Source organism: Amphiura filiformis, chromosome 19, assembly GCF_039555335.1.
Source record: "Amphiura filiformis chromosome 19, Afil_fr2py, whole genome shotgun sequence".
Lineage (NCBI taxonomy): Eukaryota > Metazoa > Echinodermata > Ophiuroidea > Amphilepidida > Amphiuridae > Amphiura > Amphiura filiformis.
This window is the reverse complement of record NC_092646.1, coordinates 44241707-44261525: the sequence shown is the minus strand read 5'-3', so window position 1 is coordinate 44261525 and position 19819 is coordinate 44241707. Positions and strand designations below refer to the sequence as shown.

The 19819-nt window shown below is 37.7% G+C and overlaps 2 protein-coding genes across 2 annotated transcripts in view; one reads left to right on the top strand and one right to left on the bottom strand.

Annotated features, from left to right (window-relative positions):
• Positions 1-361: 361 nt before the first annotated feature.
• On the bottom strand, positions 362-17826 carry LOC140141353 (splicing factor 3B subunit 4-like). Its single transcript, XM_072163188.1, is given in 10 exon segments — positions 362-896; positions 1791-1907; positions 2911-2929; positions 2931-3199; positions 4461-4598; positions 5082-5262; positions 11112-11240; positions 13314-13459; positions 14190-14273; positions 17744-17826. Coding segments are annotated over 10 exon segments (1233 nt in total). The 5' UTR covers positions 17778-17826; the 3' UTR covers positions 362-780.
• Positions 17827-19038: 1212 nt separating this feature from the next.
• LOC140141352 (delta-1-pyrroline-5-carboxylate dehydrogenase, mitochondrial-like) overlaps positions 19039-19819 on the top strand; it is a 35512-nt gene continuing 34731 nt past the window's right edge. Inside the window, exon 1 of the mRNA XM_072163187.1 lies at positions 19039-19204. Coding sequence (XP_072019288.1) covers positions 19164-19204 — 41 coding nt within the window. The 5' untranslated portion in view covers positions 19039-19163. The remainder of the gene's footprint in view (positions 19205-19819) is intronic.

The window sequence follows — 19819 nt, the reverse complement described above, 5'->3', positions numbered from 1 at the left end:
TATAATACTAGCTTGAATTTTTAAAGTTGAAAATGCATATGTTTAAATTTTATAATGGAAAATTATAAAATGTAGACTGTATATTGTATAGGCCTATAGTACAACGCCGCCATCAAGGTCGATGCATAGAGCATTTCCGGTATAAGTGGATCGAGTCCACTTGTAAACGCATTCTCACTATGCTGTTTGATACCACGTCCTAGGTACGAGACTACCTCATGAGGTGGTCTCGATGCTACATCCTGGATGTAGGATCGAGACCACTTATTTCGCGTTCTCACTATGCTTGAAAGTGGACTCGATGTAGGATCGAGTCCACGTCCTGGTATCAAACAGGCATAGTGAGAACGCGCCCTAAGATATTTTGACTTACCTCCATGATCAGGCTTAAGTCACAATAATAAAATTGAAAAATAGACAACAATACGGAGCAAAAATACAGTAAAAACATAAGAATATGAACATTATCAAACATTCATAACTTTACCACTAGTATGCCAGGGAAGTGGAAATTTCAACCTTACTAAGCAGAGGTACTGAACAAGATCGAAATGGTAGTAACTAAATTTTCAAAATTCCTGACTTTGGTCAGAGTAGATCAGATCATGCCACAACTGTTTAGTAACAAGTAAAAGATGAAAATTGCGTATAGGCGAAAATCCCCGCAAAACTGATAATTCCGCATGATAAGTTAAAATCCATGCATGAGTTCATTTTCTGTGATTGCCAGTTCTCCCAAGCACAATCTCAGTCTTTGTATAGAATAGTGTGAGTTTATTTTCAACTATCTTCCCATTGTCTCTGTTGTGGTGGTCCTCCTCCGTGGCCAGGTGGAGGGGGTCTCATCCCGGGGGGACCCCTAGGGGGCATTCCTCTTGGTCCTCTTGGTGGTCCAGCTGAAAGGGAAGTAAAACATATGGCAATGCATGAAACAAGGTTTGGCAAACTTGTACATAGGCTGGCTAAAAACAACCCACACATTAGGGAATGTTCCATTTCATTTGCCGCATAACGCAAAATGTTATACCGAGCTATTCGTGATTTATTTCCAAGCCACAAATTAAAAACACACAAAATACTTTTGACCTATTGCCTTTAATTTGTAGTCATTTGAAACCGCAAATAAAATAAAACCCTAATACTATTTTATAGAACAGTTAACCCCATGAGAACTACCTGCAGATTGGCCAAAATGAATATTGTGTCCAATTTTGAACCAATCAAGGAGGGTATTAATAAGATCATCTGCAAATGCAAATTTTATAGTTTAAAGCCTTGTCATAATTGGCAATTGAAATGAGCATTTCAATATATCAACCAATCGGAAATACTGCTAGATGGCCAGTAGTGTCCAGGGAGTTAAAATCATGAAAAATGTGAAAGGGATGTTGATAAAATAAAGCAATGTTAATGTAATGTGATTTGAAGTAAACTTGGCCCATGAACAGGTAACGAACTTGAGATGTAGGCCTATGAAATATTGTAGGTTTTGTAGACCCATAAAGTTCTTGCTTTGATTTCAAAATGGGCTATTCCAGGTGAAATCCATACTCCCTTATGGAAGACATGAACTTAATCTCCAACATAGGGGTGTAGAGTTCAAATGGGGTCAGCCATTCAGGTGACTACATTTGAATCCACACTCCCTGCATGGGAAATTAATGCCATGCTGTCCATAGGGGGTGTATGGATTTCGTCTGGAATGCTCAATCTTAAAACTTGTTCCGGATTTTCCAGACACTGGTCGGTCAGGTGTGGACAAACAAACATACAACCCATGATATACTTACGTCCAAGAAGACCTGGTCTGGGTGGACCATGTCCACCAAAGAATGGAGGTGGTGGTAACAGCCCTCCTGGACCTCTTGGAGGTCCATCTCTTGGATGTCTGGGAGGGAATGGCATACCTACATAAAATAACAGAGAACATAATGGCAATATGGGTTAAAATTTGAAAGAATTATATATCATATAATGTCTGAGCTGCCTACAACACTTCAGCATTCTCATGTACTCAAAATCACTTTAATGTATTGTAAATCCATTAGTATTGACACTATTCTTCAGTTTTTTCAGTAGCTGTTAGTATTCTTTTACAAAATCAGTGCAAATATTGAAAATCAGTACTAATTGCAAGCTCTTCAATCTAGTTCAAACAAATGTATTAGCCTGGGGTGGAATTAACTATTGCAAGTTGTGTGATGTTCATAGCTACAATTCCATCACACAGAGCGAGAATCAATCTTAACTCTAGCAATGGAATTTTGCTGGAGTCATAAGAATCCACTATTATAAGGCACATTCACACAAGCCGTTTTAGCAACATGGTTCTCAAGCAAAAACTTCTCAAGCAAATCTTGGGAATCTGCTGTGTGAACTGTCTTAGGAGCTGTGCAATAATTATGTGTACCCCGGGACCGGGTGGTGAATTCTCAAAATGGTCTGCAAAAAAATCGCTTGCCCCCCCTCCCTTTGGCCGTGCCAAAAATCTTTGCCCTCCTTTTGATGTGCCAAAGAAACCTTTGCCCCCCTTTGATGTGCCAAAAATCTTTTTGCCCCCCCCCTCTTTACACACTTTTTAGGGAACCCGAATTTAAAACCTTAAATTGCCTTGTACAATGCGAGCGGAGCGAGCAGGAAATTTTGCACATTTGAATGTGTTCCTAATGTTTTCCTTAGGGCATAATACAGAAACGGTGCCTAAAATATCTGTACCAAAAATCGCTTGGGCCCCCCCTTTCGACCCGCCAAAAATCGCTTGACAGCCCCTTTCGACCTGCCAAAAAATGCTTGCCCCCCTTTGGCCTCCCAAAAAAATCTCCCCCCCTATAATTCACCACCCCGGGGGTACACATAATTATTGCACCACCCCTTACGTGAAAGACAGTACAAGTTGGTGAATATACTTACCAGGCGGTGGCATCCTTGGCGGTGGCCCTCTGTGGTTTGGATGCATCCTGGGTGGTCTGTCCCCATCGGGTCCACCATGAGGTCCCATTGGAAAAGGCATTGGGGTGGTGGCATGGGGCCCGGGTCCATGAGGAACATACCTGGGGAGGAGGCATGGGTGGCATACCTGGAAATGGTGGCATGCCGGGGGGAGGGGGCATACCTGGCGGAGGGGGCATGCCAGGTGGAGGGGGCATTCCTGGTGGAGGAATGGGAGGTGCATTTGATGAGGACGATGTGGTAGGAGGACCTGTAAGAAAAGAAAAACAAGAAAATGGTTATGAATGGCAGAAAAATTACATCTTATTACTATTAGCAGTGTGTTTTATTCAGACTTCAAATATTTTACATTTTAGGGCATTCCAATATAAAGAAATACACATGATAAGAACTTCTTTCCAATTTTGATAGATTTTCACATCTGTTCTTTTCAGTCACCCTACTCCCTCTATTTGTTAGCTTCCCAAGTGGACTACTGACTTTGGATTGCAGTCAGAGATGCTTAACACGGCTGTCTATGAGCTTCTATGGATGAGATTGTCGGAAATCTGGCCTACTAAAATTGGCCATGATGTACATCTTTAAATGGATCTGGCTTGTGATTGGTCACCCCGATCTCGTTATGGTTTAAATCCTCCGGGTACCTGTCATTACCATTAATAACTACATGGTACACAAGTATGTGGCCTACCCGCCTTTGTGTTGTGTAATTGCATGAACGTCAATAAGTGCATGAACGCTGCGTCTTGTATTTGCTTGCGGTTAAATTTGATTGATAAACAAGTATGATTGACAGTGTGAGTGTTAGGGACTTTGCCCGTTCAAAATCCCGTTTAAAATTGAAAGACCATAGTCTATTTTTAACATGGAATTTCGCGATTAATAAACTGGCAGATTCTAAAATCAGAAATTGTTCAGTATTGAAGTGCCAATACAATTATGACATTATGATATGTTGCATTCAATAATATAAGCCTACGTACACTTTACTTTTACTGTCACTAATATAATTATATAAACTTTTTAATAACAATTTTATACTAGTATTTTGATGTAATTAATATCAGTATAATTTCGAGTTCAACTGAATGCTTTCATCATGATTAACATCAAAAATAGACTATGGCATAGTCTAGGTTTAGTTAGGATGCGGAAGTGGACATACTGTGCGGATTATGCCACATTCTTAGTCAGTAGCTATGGTTTAGCTTGTTAGCGCTGCATTTCATTGGTTTCTACATACCATCTATCACATGGTAGACAGCAGCAATCGCGTCATCACAGAAGACGTTTGTCTAAGCAAGAGTATGTAGCACAAATGTTCTATATTAATACGCGAACGAGATCGCAGTACGCCGTATTCTACTACTCAAAATATTCTCTAAGCTTATTGTCCCACTATTGGTTGAGTGGACTTTGGACGCCAGCTAAATATGACATATATGACCGCAACCACATCTTACCAACTACTCAAGCACACACATGCAAGCACACCCCACCGCCATACTTACCACCTGGAGGGGGAGGTGCCCCTGGAGGTCCACTTGGTGGGCCATTTGTACTTGGCTGTGAGCTTGGAGGTGCATCTGCAAACAGCTGATGAGGTCTGTCGGCTTGTGATAGTGGATTCTGTTGTGCTAGTAATCGCTCTGGAATGAATGAAACAAAATGGTTTTGAATTAATTAACTACAGAAGCTTGCAAAGATCTTACGCACTGGCCGACCGCTGGTCCTGATCATCATGTAAGAAGAACACATGAGGTGCGGAATGTTTAAATGATTTAATTAGCTAATCAGAAACCCACTTCCTGTTTAATGTAAACAGTGCCACATTGGGCAATGTGAAGGGTCTTTGCAAAATATTGTGAAGGGTAGGAAGAAACCTAAAAGAAACGTGGCAACAAAATAGCACAGCAACGCTTGAACCACAATTAAAGGGTTGTGGTCCAATTTTTCATGTTATGTTATCTAACTTACACAATGCCTACCATTAGAACAATATGTTTCCAATGAAAGTCACCCATTCTGGTAACCCCATTTGAAATTCACACTCCCTGTGTGGGAGATTAAGGTAATGTCTTCCATAGGGGTGTATGAATTTCAAATGGAATAGCCCCATTCACTGTTCTTACCAGCTGCTGATCCATGTCTCTCTCCCTTTGAATCTTTCTTGAATGCATATGATATGGTGATAGGTCTGTTGCACAGGTACTGGCCATTCATAGCCTCTATGGCAGCATCCGACGACTCAAAACTTGCAAAGTTAATAAAAGCGTAACCCTTTGAGTTGCCCGTGTCTGGATCCCTCATGATCTGAAAGATAATTGAAAGTATCGCAAAGTGATACTTGATGTTATTCTGGTGACTTTTATATATCGACTGCTCAGTGCCAGATGTGGGTAAGTGCAATAGCTGCCATATGTAGATGAGTACAATATACTGTGTGCAAATTGCCAAATGTTCATAAGGCAGCTAACCCGCTTCTGGCACTGAGCAGTCCAAATATGTTCAAAATCTCAATTTCCTATTGAAATGGAGTGATTTACAGGTGTTGCAATGTTTCCACATACAGAGAGCAACTATGGCTAGTTTGAACCAGGGACCGTATTATACGCTCACTGTTTGAACTCAATTTTCGATATGTTTTTCCCAGTATAGCTGTTGGCACACCCGGGTTGGCACAGCCCATTCACTTTTTATCAGGTCTTGATTGAATTACTTAACATTGACCGCTTAATGGTAGAAGTACAACAGATAAATTATGTGTAATGCCCTACCATGACGAAAAAAGACTTGGCTGACATTTTGGCTGAACAAGTTTTTTATTTAATATACTGTAACAGATGGCTCTTAAGTGGGCAAACACCTAAAATTCAACTCCCAAACATAACCCTGAAATAGAGAGTTTGTATGAGAGTTTGTAACCTTGACAATATCATGGAACTCTTCAATGCCGCTCTGATAGTTCAGTGAAATTAGTATAACTATGTTTGATGAGAAGTACAAACCTTCTCCTTTCACCTTCCCTCCCCCAATAAAAACGTATGCAGTCTCACTTCTTTGAACAGCATAGTGCATCCACTAAGATCAGGATGCTACCCAGGGCTACTACATGTGAAGATATTTTGGATATAAGATGAGAGGGATGTTACCAGCCATATTTTTCTAAAACACTGCAGTGTACTCTATATTTGAGTGCAAAAACCACTAGGTTATGCATGCTTCCCTCTGACCTGCCTTAAAGATATCATTATTATTATTATTATTTATTCTTTCTTTATTGAGGGTTATACTGCTTCAGTGACAAGCACTGCTTTTCAAGCAGGCCCTCATTGATACATGTTATATAGCAACAAAATATATTACGATACAAAATATTTACAAAGTATCATACAGTATTTACAAAGTATTTACAATATATTACAAATAAGTATAATGGTATCATCAACTACAAGATAATTATAAATACCATGATTCAAAATACAGAAATACAATAATTATATTTATATACAAAAATCAAGCAAGTAAATGAATAAAATATAGATAAAGACAGGCCTAAATTTCTTTAATTTTTGATTGAAATTGGCCTAAAGTCATATTTTCCATCTGAGCTCTTACTGTCGGTGGCAAAGAATTCCATGCATAGGCTGCCCTGACATGAAAAGTACGTTGACCTGAATTTGATTTAAATTTTGGTACAATCAATGTATTAGAAGTATGATTTCTAGTTATATGATTATGGTTATCATGAACAAAATCAAATTGAGAAGATAAGTATGATGGATATTCATTCTTTAAACATTTGAAAACAGTCATTAATAGAGTATTATGCCATCTTTGATCAAGTTTAACCCACTGCAATGTATTCATTAAATCATTAGTTGGTGTCCTTATATCTGCTGAGAGAATTATTCTAGCTAAATTATTATGAAGTACCTGAAGCCTATTATGGTACTCTACACTAAAATTTGACCAGACCATGCTTCCATAATCAAAGTGGGGAATAACAAGAGCATTGGATAACATTACAGTGGTTTTGTATGGAAGGAAATATTTTATACGTTTTATTATGCCAGTTCTTTTGGAAATAGTTTTACTAACATTATCGACATGAGCTGACCAAGACAGCTTGCTATCAAATTTCACACCTAGATATTTAAACTCATCTACTCTTTCAATATCATTGTTGTTATATATTAAATGTACATTGTTGAACTTTTCAAGCATTTTGTTTGTACCAAAGATCATAAACTTAGTCTTTTCAACATTTAAAGTGAGTTTGTTTACTTTGAACCATTCAGCTACCCTACTTAGACATGACTCCATTTGAATTTTAAGATCAGATTCATTTTTAGCTTTACACATTAAAGAGGTATCATCTGCATACATTACAGTTTTACATTCAGACACAGCATTAGGTAAACAGTTAACAAAAATTATAAACAGTAAAGGACCTAAAATTGAGCCCTGAGGAATACCAATATCAATTGGCATAAAGTCAGAAAAAGTTGAGTTAACATTAACAGTTTGTTCTCTGTTGTTTAAGTATGATTTAAACCATAATAATTCATCCCCACATACCCCATATTGTTTAAGTTTCCTAATCAGAATATCATGATTTACAGTATCAAATGCTTTCTTTAAGTCTATAAATAAAACGCCTGTAGCATAACCTGTATCCATATTCTTTAAAATGTAATCTTGAACATCTAGAAGGGTTGTTGTTGTGGAATGATTTGGACGAAATCCTGATTGAGCATTTGATAATAGTCCTACATTACTCATATATTCATATAATTGATCATGAACAGCTCTTTCAATAATCTTTGATACAATTGGTAATACAGAGATAGGTCTATAGTTACTAACATTAGTTTTATCACCCGATTTAAATATTGGAGTTACTTTAGCCTTCTTCCATGCATCAGGAAAAGTAGACCCATTCAAAGACAGGTTGCAAATATGAACAAGGCATTTTGAGATGAAAGGCGCAGCCAACTTTAATAACCTTACATTGAATGGATCTAATCCTGATGATTTACAATTTTGCATTTTACTTATTTGTTTAAGAACAAATTCATTAGATATTGCTCTAAAACTAAATTTGTTTACACTATGATTTTGATGAGAACATACAGTATTACAAGTACATACATAATTATCATTGTTATTATTAAATTTACTCCCAAGTTCATTACCTATAGAAGTGAAAAACTCATTGAACTCATTTGCCATATCCTTTTTGTTACCTGAGTAATTACCATTCTTTTTAACAACTGCTGTAGGTATACTTGACGTTTTGTTTGGTATAATTTTCTTAAAGGTGAACCTCATTGAAAATAAAGTTATATATCAATGGAAAGCTTATGATGTCAGGATACTAAAAATTATTTTTTCCGATTTTTTGATGGCCAATAAAGCTGAAAAATTAAAAATTGATTGAATTTTTGGTCTTTTTAAGGCGCCCAAAAAGCACCCAAATCAATCGTCTATGACCTTGAGAATGCTTGTGACGTAAGCTCAGGGTTCGTGAGTCACGTGATCCTACTCGGAAACATGTAAACAAGACTTGCTTCCTGTACTTTGCAAGCTGCCCGGCAAGTCTGATTTTGACAATAAAGCTTGAAATTAGAGGAATCTTAAAGTTGCTGGTTCCTTCTATATATATTAGAAATAATAGAATTATTGTCAACACATAAATTTTCCGTAACTTTTTGACAAAATCAGTCATAACTCTGGGTATAACTGGGTAATTGAGTTTGAATTTCGCGCTGGGATCAATCCCATGCGCAAATGCTTGCTGCTACCGTTCATGTCATGGACTGAATAAACATGATCGAAAAACAAATTAAATACTTGTTTGTGACATTCCCTATTCTTGATTCATTTTAAAATATCTGATTAAAAAAATATCGTCTTGAAGTAATCAAAGAAATAATAAAAAACCACCGATTTCATCAAATCCAGCCCATATAAAGGTTTTCATATTTAGCGCATTGCGGTAATACATTCTTTCCACACAATCGCGATTGAAAGAAACAGATACTCGGCAGATACTTTATTATAAAATAAATACAATTTAGGCTTAGTAGACCGTTATTTGATGGAAATCTGAATACAATTAAAATATTGTCACTTGTGTCACGATTCTTTAATGATAGTACAATCAGTGTACGGTACTGAAAAAAGTGAAACATTCTTGTTTTATGGATTACCGAACACGATGCGTAAATTGCTGCTGGATGCTGAAGAAATGGCAGGGACGGATATGCACAAACACAGCGACTCGCCGGGGCTTCATCCTCGTAGCACTTGCGCTGTCAGGAGATTTGATCAATCGTTCCCTTATATTTGGAACATTTACAGGAATAAATTTTGCTGATGAAGTAGCAATAAGTTGGAAATATCAGAATGTGAATATCAAATCGGTCATTTTGTCTGCAAGTACAGTACAGTCGCGGATACTGAACACTCGGCGTAGTGAGACTCAGTCAGTCACTGAGCTGAGCTCATCCCGTATGTATCTATATACGAAGTTCGCCTATCATACATGACCGGCTATGACCGGTTGTAAAGCTAAGAAATAATTAAAAATCCTGTACATGTACCTTATTCTATGCCTTCATTTTCTCATTGTGATAAGTTCATCTCAACTTGATGTGACGATCTGAACTGGTAGCACTAGCAGTTATTTTTGCAATCTGTTTTCATTCCGGTTCTTGGCGAATCTTCGCTCTTCGTGCTTTACTGTAATATTCCCTATGCATATCGTGGATGGCTTGGCCTATCCCAAATCACCCCGGCCAGCACTTTTCCCATTTTTAAATCCACACACTTTATTCAGGAACTTCATTCTTGATTTGATCATGATATTTCATGTTATTCTTATTTTATTGAAGATATTTTTATGTAAAGTAAGTTGACAATGACTGAATTCGTACATTGGCCCGATGCATGCCACAGTAATACACGGACATTGTGTTTACAATCAAACCCGGAAGTAACTGTGTGTCCCGTGCTGATGTCATCATCGAAAAGCGCCCAATTTGAACGATTTCGTTTTGTAATTTAGGGGGGGTGCCAATATCCAATCTTTGCATGGAGATTATGTCTATCCTGGTGCGTTAGGCAAACAAAAAATATTCTTTTCTGCTTCCTGGCATCATAAGCTTTTCATTGATATATAACTTTATTTTCAATGAGGTTCACCTTTAATTGCTTTCCAAAGATTTTTACTATTATTTATGTTGTTATTTATAGCCTCGTTACAATAACTCTTTTTCAGTGAATATTTCATATTGTTTACTTTATTTCTAAGAGACTTTGCTTTACTCCAATCTTCAGCATTATTTGTCTTATGTGCTTTTGAAAAATAGTAGTCCCTATCTTTACTTAGTCTCAAAAATTCACTGTTCACCCATTCAGGTAAACAACCTTTAACTTTCTTTTCCTTAAATGGTGCATGCTTGTCACAGGCAGCATTGAATGAAGACTGCCATTCATTAAGTGCTTCATTGACATCATTTATATTACATATTCTACCCCAATCAATATTTTTGATTGTATCAATATAATCTACTTCATTGAAGTTTTTGAAACACCTGGATCTTACAATTTTTGGTGGAAGTTTCAACTTATTACATTTTCTTACAGCATATATTAATGAATGATCACTAAGACCTAAACTATGAACACCAGATGAGATTATAAGTTCTGGTTTTGATACAAATATTAAGTCAATTTTTGTTTTACTAGTTTGGTTATTCTTGTATAATCTGTTATAATTTGTTTCATATTAGAATTGTTTGCCAACCTTGTCACTTTTCTTAAATTACCAATTTTAACCTGATCTAAATTAAAGTCTCCTAAAATATATACATCATCATATAAATCATTACATTTCTTAAATATATCATCAAGATTATCAAGAAAATCAACAGTACAGTCTGGTGGGAGATAAATACGGCCAACTAAAATAGGCTTTGTATTGGTTAAATTAAGTTCAATAAAAATACCTTCAATATCATTATCATATAAATCCTCATTTTGTTTTGACAAAATACTGTTTTTAATATAACATAAAACTCCACCCCGTATTTTACCATTTTGTCTATCAAGTCTATAAGTATTGTAACATTAAGCCATGTAATATTTTGTTTTACCTTTGGGGTCTGTAATATGACACCAAATGCACTGAATGTGTCGTAGAGAAGCTTCTCATCTATTTCAGGATCAAGGTTTCCGATGAAGATGTTGGCACCAACGTCAAGATTCTTCTGGTGAGCTGATGCCTGGATGGAATGACGAAAGAGAAAAGCATTTCATTTAAATGATGAAGTGATTCATCAAGACTTATGTGCAATCCAGTTACAGTAAGATCAATTTTTAATATTTTACTGAAAACCAATTTACTTTATGAAGCACTGATATTTCAGAATGCTTTTTGCGTCTAATAATAACAGCTACGTTTGACAACAACTGCCTGAAAGCCAATCATTGGCATCATTTTGCACAATCGCTATCAGCGTCACCAAGCAGGGTCTTAGCTAGCCACCCGTCTGGACGTCATTTAAGACGGCCAGTTTGCTCCTGGGACGGGCAAAATTAATGCCTTTGAAGCTGTTTGACAAATTGTATGTTTTGAGAAGCTAACTGACCTTTTTAGTAGACCAGGTTTGTAGAGCAAGGCCATATCAGCACATATTTGAACTTTTTGAACCCCCAATGGGCTATAGATGTCTGGTAAATGTTTTAAAGGTCAAATTAGGACAGGCAATTTTATTCAAATGACGGGCAACCCTCAATTTCTAGCTAAGACCCTGTCACCAAGCCACTTTAAAAAAATCATTACAGTACTGTCAAAGCATATCTAGGCATGAACAACGACATGGCAAGAAACTAACTTCTATCTTGTAGAAATTGCTGGCAAGTGTTCCCCATGACAGCAATTAACCTCCTTGCTGAAGTGAGCCCCTGAACCTTATATGTGACCCGGCAGCACAAATGAGCCGTAAATTCCCTAAATTGTATTCTGAGTTACGGTGTAAAATGTGTACGAAGGTCATATTCATCGGTAACTTAAGCTGGCCCGACATCCGTCTCATTTTTATAGTAAAAACTAATCAATAATCCTATTGTTGAAGTGGATAATAAGCTTCTACCTTAGATGGCTATAGAACTTTTAATAGCTCTGGTCTTTGTTTGCTTTTGCTAAATCCTGTTCAAGTGGTGGGTTACCAGGCATTATATTTTGTACAGGTATGCATAACCAACAATTAACAATGAGAGAACTTTCTTAAACCTCGTTGACTTGGGGATGATTTGAAATGACTGCCAATTATGACTGTTTGATATTTATTGCCAGCAATGTGGAAAAAGAGAGTAGAGACACATGTAAAAACGTTAAAAGCTATAATTTTGTTGAAGGAGCAAAGTTTATCAAACCATAACCCCGCTTCTGGATATCAGTTGAAGTCAAATGATATACCATTTTTAAGTTTATGATGTTTATTTTTGAAACACGAAATAAAACAAAATTGACCGGGGGAGGAATTTACGGCTCATTCGCCGTGGACGGTCACATGGAATCAAGCTGAGCTAGGGAGTTGTTCAATCCCTGTAACTAATAGTATGATATAATATATATATATTGATATGGCCTTAACTCCCTATGCCCCCTAAAATGTTGCTCCTCATTAAATTCTAGGGAACAAGATTTGCTTGGATGTTAATCTGGTTTCATAAACATTGCATAAAGACATTTATTTTATTTATTTATTTATAACATTCGGCCGAAGCCAGGCTAAACCAAATAGTGCTCAGAGGCTACTAAATTCAAGGAATGCCATCCGGATATGACGGGAAAGGGATATGGGAGTAGGTCTGATTTCAGATGCAGGAGGAAAACCGGAGCACCCAGAGAAAAACATGCGAGGACGAGCATGGAACGGCAACCAAACTCACATGTTGCACCGCGGGGAATTGAACCTGAGCCACAGTGGTGAGAAGTGAGAAGACCACTACACTAACCCTCCCTCCCTGAACAACTACCTGGTGAAAAGTAGTGCTACATCATTAGTGATGTCAAGTCTTCCAGCTAATGGGCAATACATTTATAAAGTAAGTGAGAAATTCATTTTGGACTTGTAATTAAACATACTGTTTCTTTCCATATTGCCTACCTTGTTGACCCTGATTGGTTTGCCATACAACTTGATCATATTCATGACTTTGATTGCCTACCTTGTTGACCCTGATTGGTTTGCCATACAACTTGATCATATTTATGACTTTGATTGCCTACCTTGTTGACCCTGATTGGTTTACCATACAACTTGATCATATTCATGGCTTTGATTGCCTACCTTATTGACCCTGATTGGTTTACCATACAACTTGATCATATTCATGACTTTGATTGCATAATCCGCATCCTCCTCACTCATGAACTCTACAAAGCCATAGCCCTGATGCAGCTGGGTTACCCGGTCCTTGGGCATGTGTGTGTTTACTGAATGAAAAACAAAGACAATATAAGAAAAGAATTTATGAAGAAAGGTGATTGAAGGCCAGTTGATCACTTGTTTTGTCTCATCACATTATTGGACTGAAATGCATTATACTCACAATAGCGGCTATCCAAGCATGCAAAATGTTAAAATCACATAGTACACTGGTTTTGATAAGGTACAATGTTTTTCATAGCGCTAGACTGCATTTAAGGGTCCCGGACTCACCAAAATATAGTTCGGACGGGCTATTTTAAATTTTCTGCATGTTCATGGGTTCCTGCAGACCCCCAGTTTTTCAATCCAGCGCTATTGCAGACATACTATTTGCTGTATTTGTGCAACTCGGACTCACCGAACTCTACTACGGACCCTCTACTTTCTGCAAGTTAAGGGGTCCCTGAGTGTTTTGTTCTAGCGCTACCGCTGAATTCACATCTTCTCTCTGAGACAGCCCAAATCATTTTTGGGTATGTCGTGCAATAGTTCTCTAAAAAAGACCTGATTGTAATGTAATAATAGTTCTCAGCAGTGTTTACTCAGAGGCCGTATGTCTCAATTTTGGCCCAGTGAAAATTATTTTTGTCTCACAAGAATTTGTAATGCTGTATTACAATTAGTGAATTTGGGGAATTACTGGGCCAAAATTGGGAAGAAAATGTTTCATTTGGCGCACCCAATTTCCAGAGAGAGTAAACACTGGTTCTCAGGGCTTCTACATTTAATACTTACCTACTGGACCTGATTGTAAAAACAGCTCCCATATTAGGGCTTCTGACACTTTCTCATCCAAGCCACCAACATACACAGTTGCATCTACAGAAAAGAAAAAGTACCGGTATAAAAAAAACCACACACACATCATAAAAATCAAATAGAGAAGAATTTCTGTAATAAACTTGACAGGGTTCGATTTAGAAAATAAAAGTTACATGCACAACTCTGATTTTTTCCTCAAAATGGGCTAAATAACACAAAATTTTGCATGCGAAGTGTGATCACATTTTTTAAATGTGATGCAAGCTAAATCACACTCCTTATGATCATTTAAGTAGTGCACGGAGGAGTGTGATAGCACTCCTCAAAACTCAAAGGCAAAGCCTGATGATATAATTGAACTTTGAAGACCAAATTAAAAAGACTAGTTCGCGTATGACTATGTGTATTATATCCCAAGACTTGCGTAATGTACGGAAACACATTTTGTGCACAAAATTTTAGGCTTATAACAAAATGTATATTTTGTACAATTGTACAGCTATCGTTTCTACCCTATGACGTATAAAAGTTACCTGTTATCAAAGTGTCCGCAAAAAACTGGTCATTGCAAGCATCTTTACCTTACCAAATCGTAAAATCCAGCCGATGAATGTCATAAATAATTCATTACATTCATTGTGTAAAAAAAATATCAGTGATTGTGTTCATGTATTGTTATTGCAGCTGCGAAAGCAGTTGTCAAGCTGAATTTATACTTGATCGCTGGATCACCACGTGAATTCAGCTCTCGAATACCTCTACGGGGTTGTTAAGCATCGAGCACGCTGACTGGCTTAGCAATTGTCCCAAGTAGTTTTGTAAACCAATCAGGTTAGACGTACTTTGCTAGCGGGGTCACATGGGGGTCACATTAATTAATATCATAAAAAGGCTGTCGCGTTCATTGATTGGCTTACGATTGCAATGAATGGTTTTTGCAACCAATCACAAAACGGGTTATATGACGCCCGTCGGTCCATGACGTCACGCCCGTGCCATGAGGCTTCGCTTTTCTGCCACCAAAGCGAGCAAGTAGTATAAAGTTAGCGTCACACCTGTGATTTATGAAGTTTGTGAAATTTGCGATTCTCAGCAACCGGATTGCATGAAATTGACGATTATGTAAGCAGGATCGGTAATAATTAATATAAATTTTGTTTTTTGTGAGTAGTGCAGGTTGAAGTTAGGGAGTTTGTGGTTTCGTAAATATGTACAAGAGTGCTCAGGAAGCTGAAAGTGACAGGCCGTTCTCGAAGTCGTTGATTGCATTTCCGAGTTTCATGTGTGATGTGTCCTGACTGGATATAGCGTATGACGTCCCGTCAACCAGACCAAAAATGCCATTCTGCGCAGGTACCAGTCAGCAACCAATCACGCCGCGCGATTGCCCAGACGTCAGACACAAACTAGTCTTTTTAATTTGGTCCTCAATTATATAGACACCCATAAAGGACGCGAAGGTGCAAGGCATTAGCCAGGATTTGAAAGTAGGGTGTCCAAAGTACAAAAAGTAAAGCGAAGTGAGCGAAGCTTAACGAAGGCCCACCGGCAGGGGGTCCAGGGGTCGCTTTAGGCCCCTGGCATGGGGATCAGGGGCAGCGGCCCAAAGCTCCTGGATTTGAGCAATTTGAAGGGCCCAGGAGAGGCTTTTTAGACATAAAAATCCAACTATTTGTATTAAAGCAATTTGCATCAATACCATTCAAAACTTACTTTTCTTGACTTACTAAGGTAGGGACTGGTTCCTGGGAATTGAGTCCGCCATGCCCGGATACCCGAAATTTCAAAAAAAAAAAAAAAAAAAAATATATAAAAAAAAAAAAAAAAAAAATTTGGAATATTTTTATAATTTCAAATTTTATTTTAAAAATTTTTAAAAAAAAAATAAAAATAAAAAAAAAAAAAAAAAAAAAAAAAAAATTGCATGATGTTTTGTGTTTTTAATATGAAAATTGATAGTTTGTATTCATGTCATACTCTATTAATGATATCAAAATGCATTGAATTTGAATGGTCCGGGGACACTACAAAACCGGAAAAAATAACTTTGAAAAAAAAAATTTTTTTTTTTTTTTTTTTTTTTTTTGCATTAAAGAGGCCGCCCTAGGCCGTCCATTTTCGTGACAGGGCGTCCAAATGACGGCCGGACGGGTCTCTAGCTAAAGCCTTGCGAAGGTGGCGTGCTCCTCACTAGTTGTCTACCCATTTACAGACGACGCTGGCCGACATCATTCAATGTGGCAACCGCCAATAGCGTAAACAAAACAGACTATATGACGGCAACACTGCCTGGATGTTGGACGCAATTATTTTTCCCCGAGCCAAGGTGCGTTTTTATCTCTATTGGTCCCGAATACAGAAAAAAAAGCACAAAATATATTTCCCAGTGCAATGTATACATATTCACATGAAAAGAAATAATTTTAGATTCAAAATGAATGTGAAGAAAATTTTTTATTATTATAGCCGGGAGTGGGAATCGATCTCGGGACCCTGCATGGCAGGCGATCGCGAAGCCGAAGACGCTACCGCTGCACCACGCATACATTGGTGCACGTGGAGAGAAATTTTAGTATATCAATAACATAGCGTGCGTTAATACAAAAAAATTCAAAAAACAGGACTGAGGTTCACTGTCGCTGTCGAACCTCATTTGATGTGATTTCCTCAACGCCACAACGGATTTAGACAGATAAAATAGTGCTTGAATCCTGATATTTATCATTTAGGTATGCAGGTGAATTCAAATTTGCCATCAAACTGCATCATTTTATATATCAAATTAAAGCCCTTGAGTAAACAAAGCCAAAACTGAAAACCCTTTTTTCATAACACTTTCCGTAGCAAAGTTACATCTTGTCAAAGATTGACTTTCATCAAACAATGTCAAAAAGATTCAGCTAGCAAAATTCCCCAAAACGGCATTTCGTGGGTGTTTCTAGATCTTTTGTCTCATTATGATAGCAGCTTTTTTTAATGGAACTGCTATCAAAATCCTCTAAAATTCCATGAGCGAGTGTCTTATCACCATAAAAAACCATATACTAGTATTTGGGTCAAGTGAAGTATAGAAAACATATTTATGTAGGTTTCCTTCTTCGGCCAGTTGTTTTAAATTTCTATGTAAAAATGCATTGACATTTTCGGCGAATTTGGCTGACTGTGTGTTTGCCTGGGCGCCTGGCATACCTATATCATTATTACATGCATACAATTTTTGAATTTTTGAGATATTTTCGTGTTTACGTATAAAACCAATGACGACGTCAAAATTCAGTCAATTTTAGACCGCCCCCCCTGCCCATTTATATGCATGTCTAAAATCGATCCTGTAGAATGTAGAATGAACATGTGAAGGGTGACGAATTTTGCTACGTCGCGAGCATGATCAAATTTCATCATTAAATAGCTCCAAATGACAAGTGCTATCTCAAAATTTAGAAGATTGATTGCAACGACATAGGTTATGAAAATCATATCACCTGATTTTCATGTCCAAAAATTACTTTTAAATAGTGGAAAATTACCTTGATTTCTTTCCTGTGGAGGCCCGGCTGCCATCGTTGTTTCGGTACTGTAATCTCATACGTAACGGCAACGTCCGTTTCATAGCACAGTGTGTGAATGGGTACCTTGCGTGAACAATGATGCTTTACAAATCAATACATTAGCGTGGTTCAAAAGAATCTAGATACCAGCAAAGTAAATGGGGCGATCTTAGGATAAGTTTTAATAAAATCAAAGCTATACGCACATACTGTTTAGGGAGTGTTCAGAAATACTTTGGTGGGGCCTGGAAAATATATTTTTGACTTAAAAAACTTTTTAAACTTCCTCTTCATAGGTATGATGAGTTGATGACCCCCATATACTGTACCGGTACCATTCTACATCACAGAACAAAGGAAACGTATACTGAAACTTCAATTTTAGAGACTACGGTATTTCAGCTCCAAATGAAGGCATGTTTTTGCTATTTAATGGGCCACAATTTTACCCTGAGCCCAAAATGTTTTTCTTACTGAAATCAGAGATGCACCAGAGCAATTATTTTTGCTTTATTTTTTTCTTCTATTATATTTGAATTCACCGTCATTGGGTATAAGATTTCAAAAAAGGTGTCATCGGGTAGAAAATGGAGCAAAATTCAATTTTCTTGTCATGTTTCAAATCATAGGCCTATTTCCAATACAAATTTGTTGAAATAAGAGAATTTGAAAGTTTCGGCATTATCCACTGATGATGCTAAATTCTAGAAAAAGGGTCATTGGGTAAGCCGCAAGCAAAAAAAGGGGGTCATCGGGGTAGCCGCAACTAAAAAGGGGTCATTGGGATGATGATTGGGTATGACTTTAAAAAAAGGGGGTCATCGGGTATAGTTGACTTCAAAAGAGGGGGCTATTGACAGGCACATAACGTCACTTCCAAAGTTGAGTGCCCCCGGGCAAGGGTTCAAATCGGGGGGGGGGGAGGGGCTCCTGCCCCTCTAGTTTCACCACTGCAAATGAAGACATCTCAGACTTATTAACCGCAAAGAATGATATGATTACCGAAAAGGTCAATTTCTTTCTATTTTGTATTTTTGCTTAATAATGCCCCATACAAAGCCCCCCTAAGTTTTTACCACTCCCCCCCCCCACATGCAAAAAATCTTTTTGAACCCCACCCCTGTTCATACTGTCATACATCCAAAACTTTTTAATCACCCCCCCCAAATCACCCCTATTTCTGGCCCCTAATCAGAAGTTCGGAACGCCAACAATTTTGAGACCGACCGATACATATTACTATGGTTTAAACTTACGTGACTTAGGCTACCATTGCTCATCAGTTGTGCGGATTTGCAAAAACGTGACGGACGGAGTAGTGTTGCTTGGCTATCTCTCCTCATTCCTGAAAGGTTTAATTCACTTTTTTGGAAGTTTGAAGCTGAAAAGGTGTATCATCATGTTGTCAACAAGATTGTCGCTTCTGAAACACGTCGGAAGGTAGGTTTCTTAGTGTGTAAACAGAAGTAATTGTAAATTATTTCACTGTACAAAATGCAAAATCGACCATCTGACCATTGATTGCATGTTATTTTATGTAGTGATGATCGTTCGATGTTTATTCGACTGAATAAACAGACTCAATTCCCCACTTATTTTTCACATTTCTAATGTCGGTCTCAATTTAGAACATTCTATATTGATCGTAGAAATAAAATGTTTTATTTTAGCTGGTTTAAAAGACAAACGCCATGCAAAAGCAATGTACTGAATTTTTGATCAGTATCCAAGATTTTATACGAGCTCAGCTCAGCCAGCCAGCAGCTGAGCTGCATCTCGGCTGACTGCAGCGCAGCGCTGACCTTGCAGTTGCAGAGCTGAGACCGGGTTCTGCCGCAGGCATAATGAGAAAAATTTGGCCATTGAACTCTAAAACTTGATTTGATTTTTTTGACAAGTCGTGGGTTTTATTCCTGTCCATAAAACTAAAAGGGCTAAATCGATTTCAACTGGGACAACTGAGCTGTTGTGTAATCTCATTTCTTGAGGGTAGTGGGGCGTGTCTTGAATTCTGTGCTGTGATTGGCTGTTGGTGGGGGCTTGGCACTTTGCCCT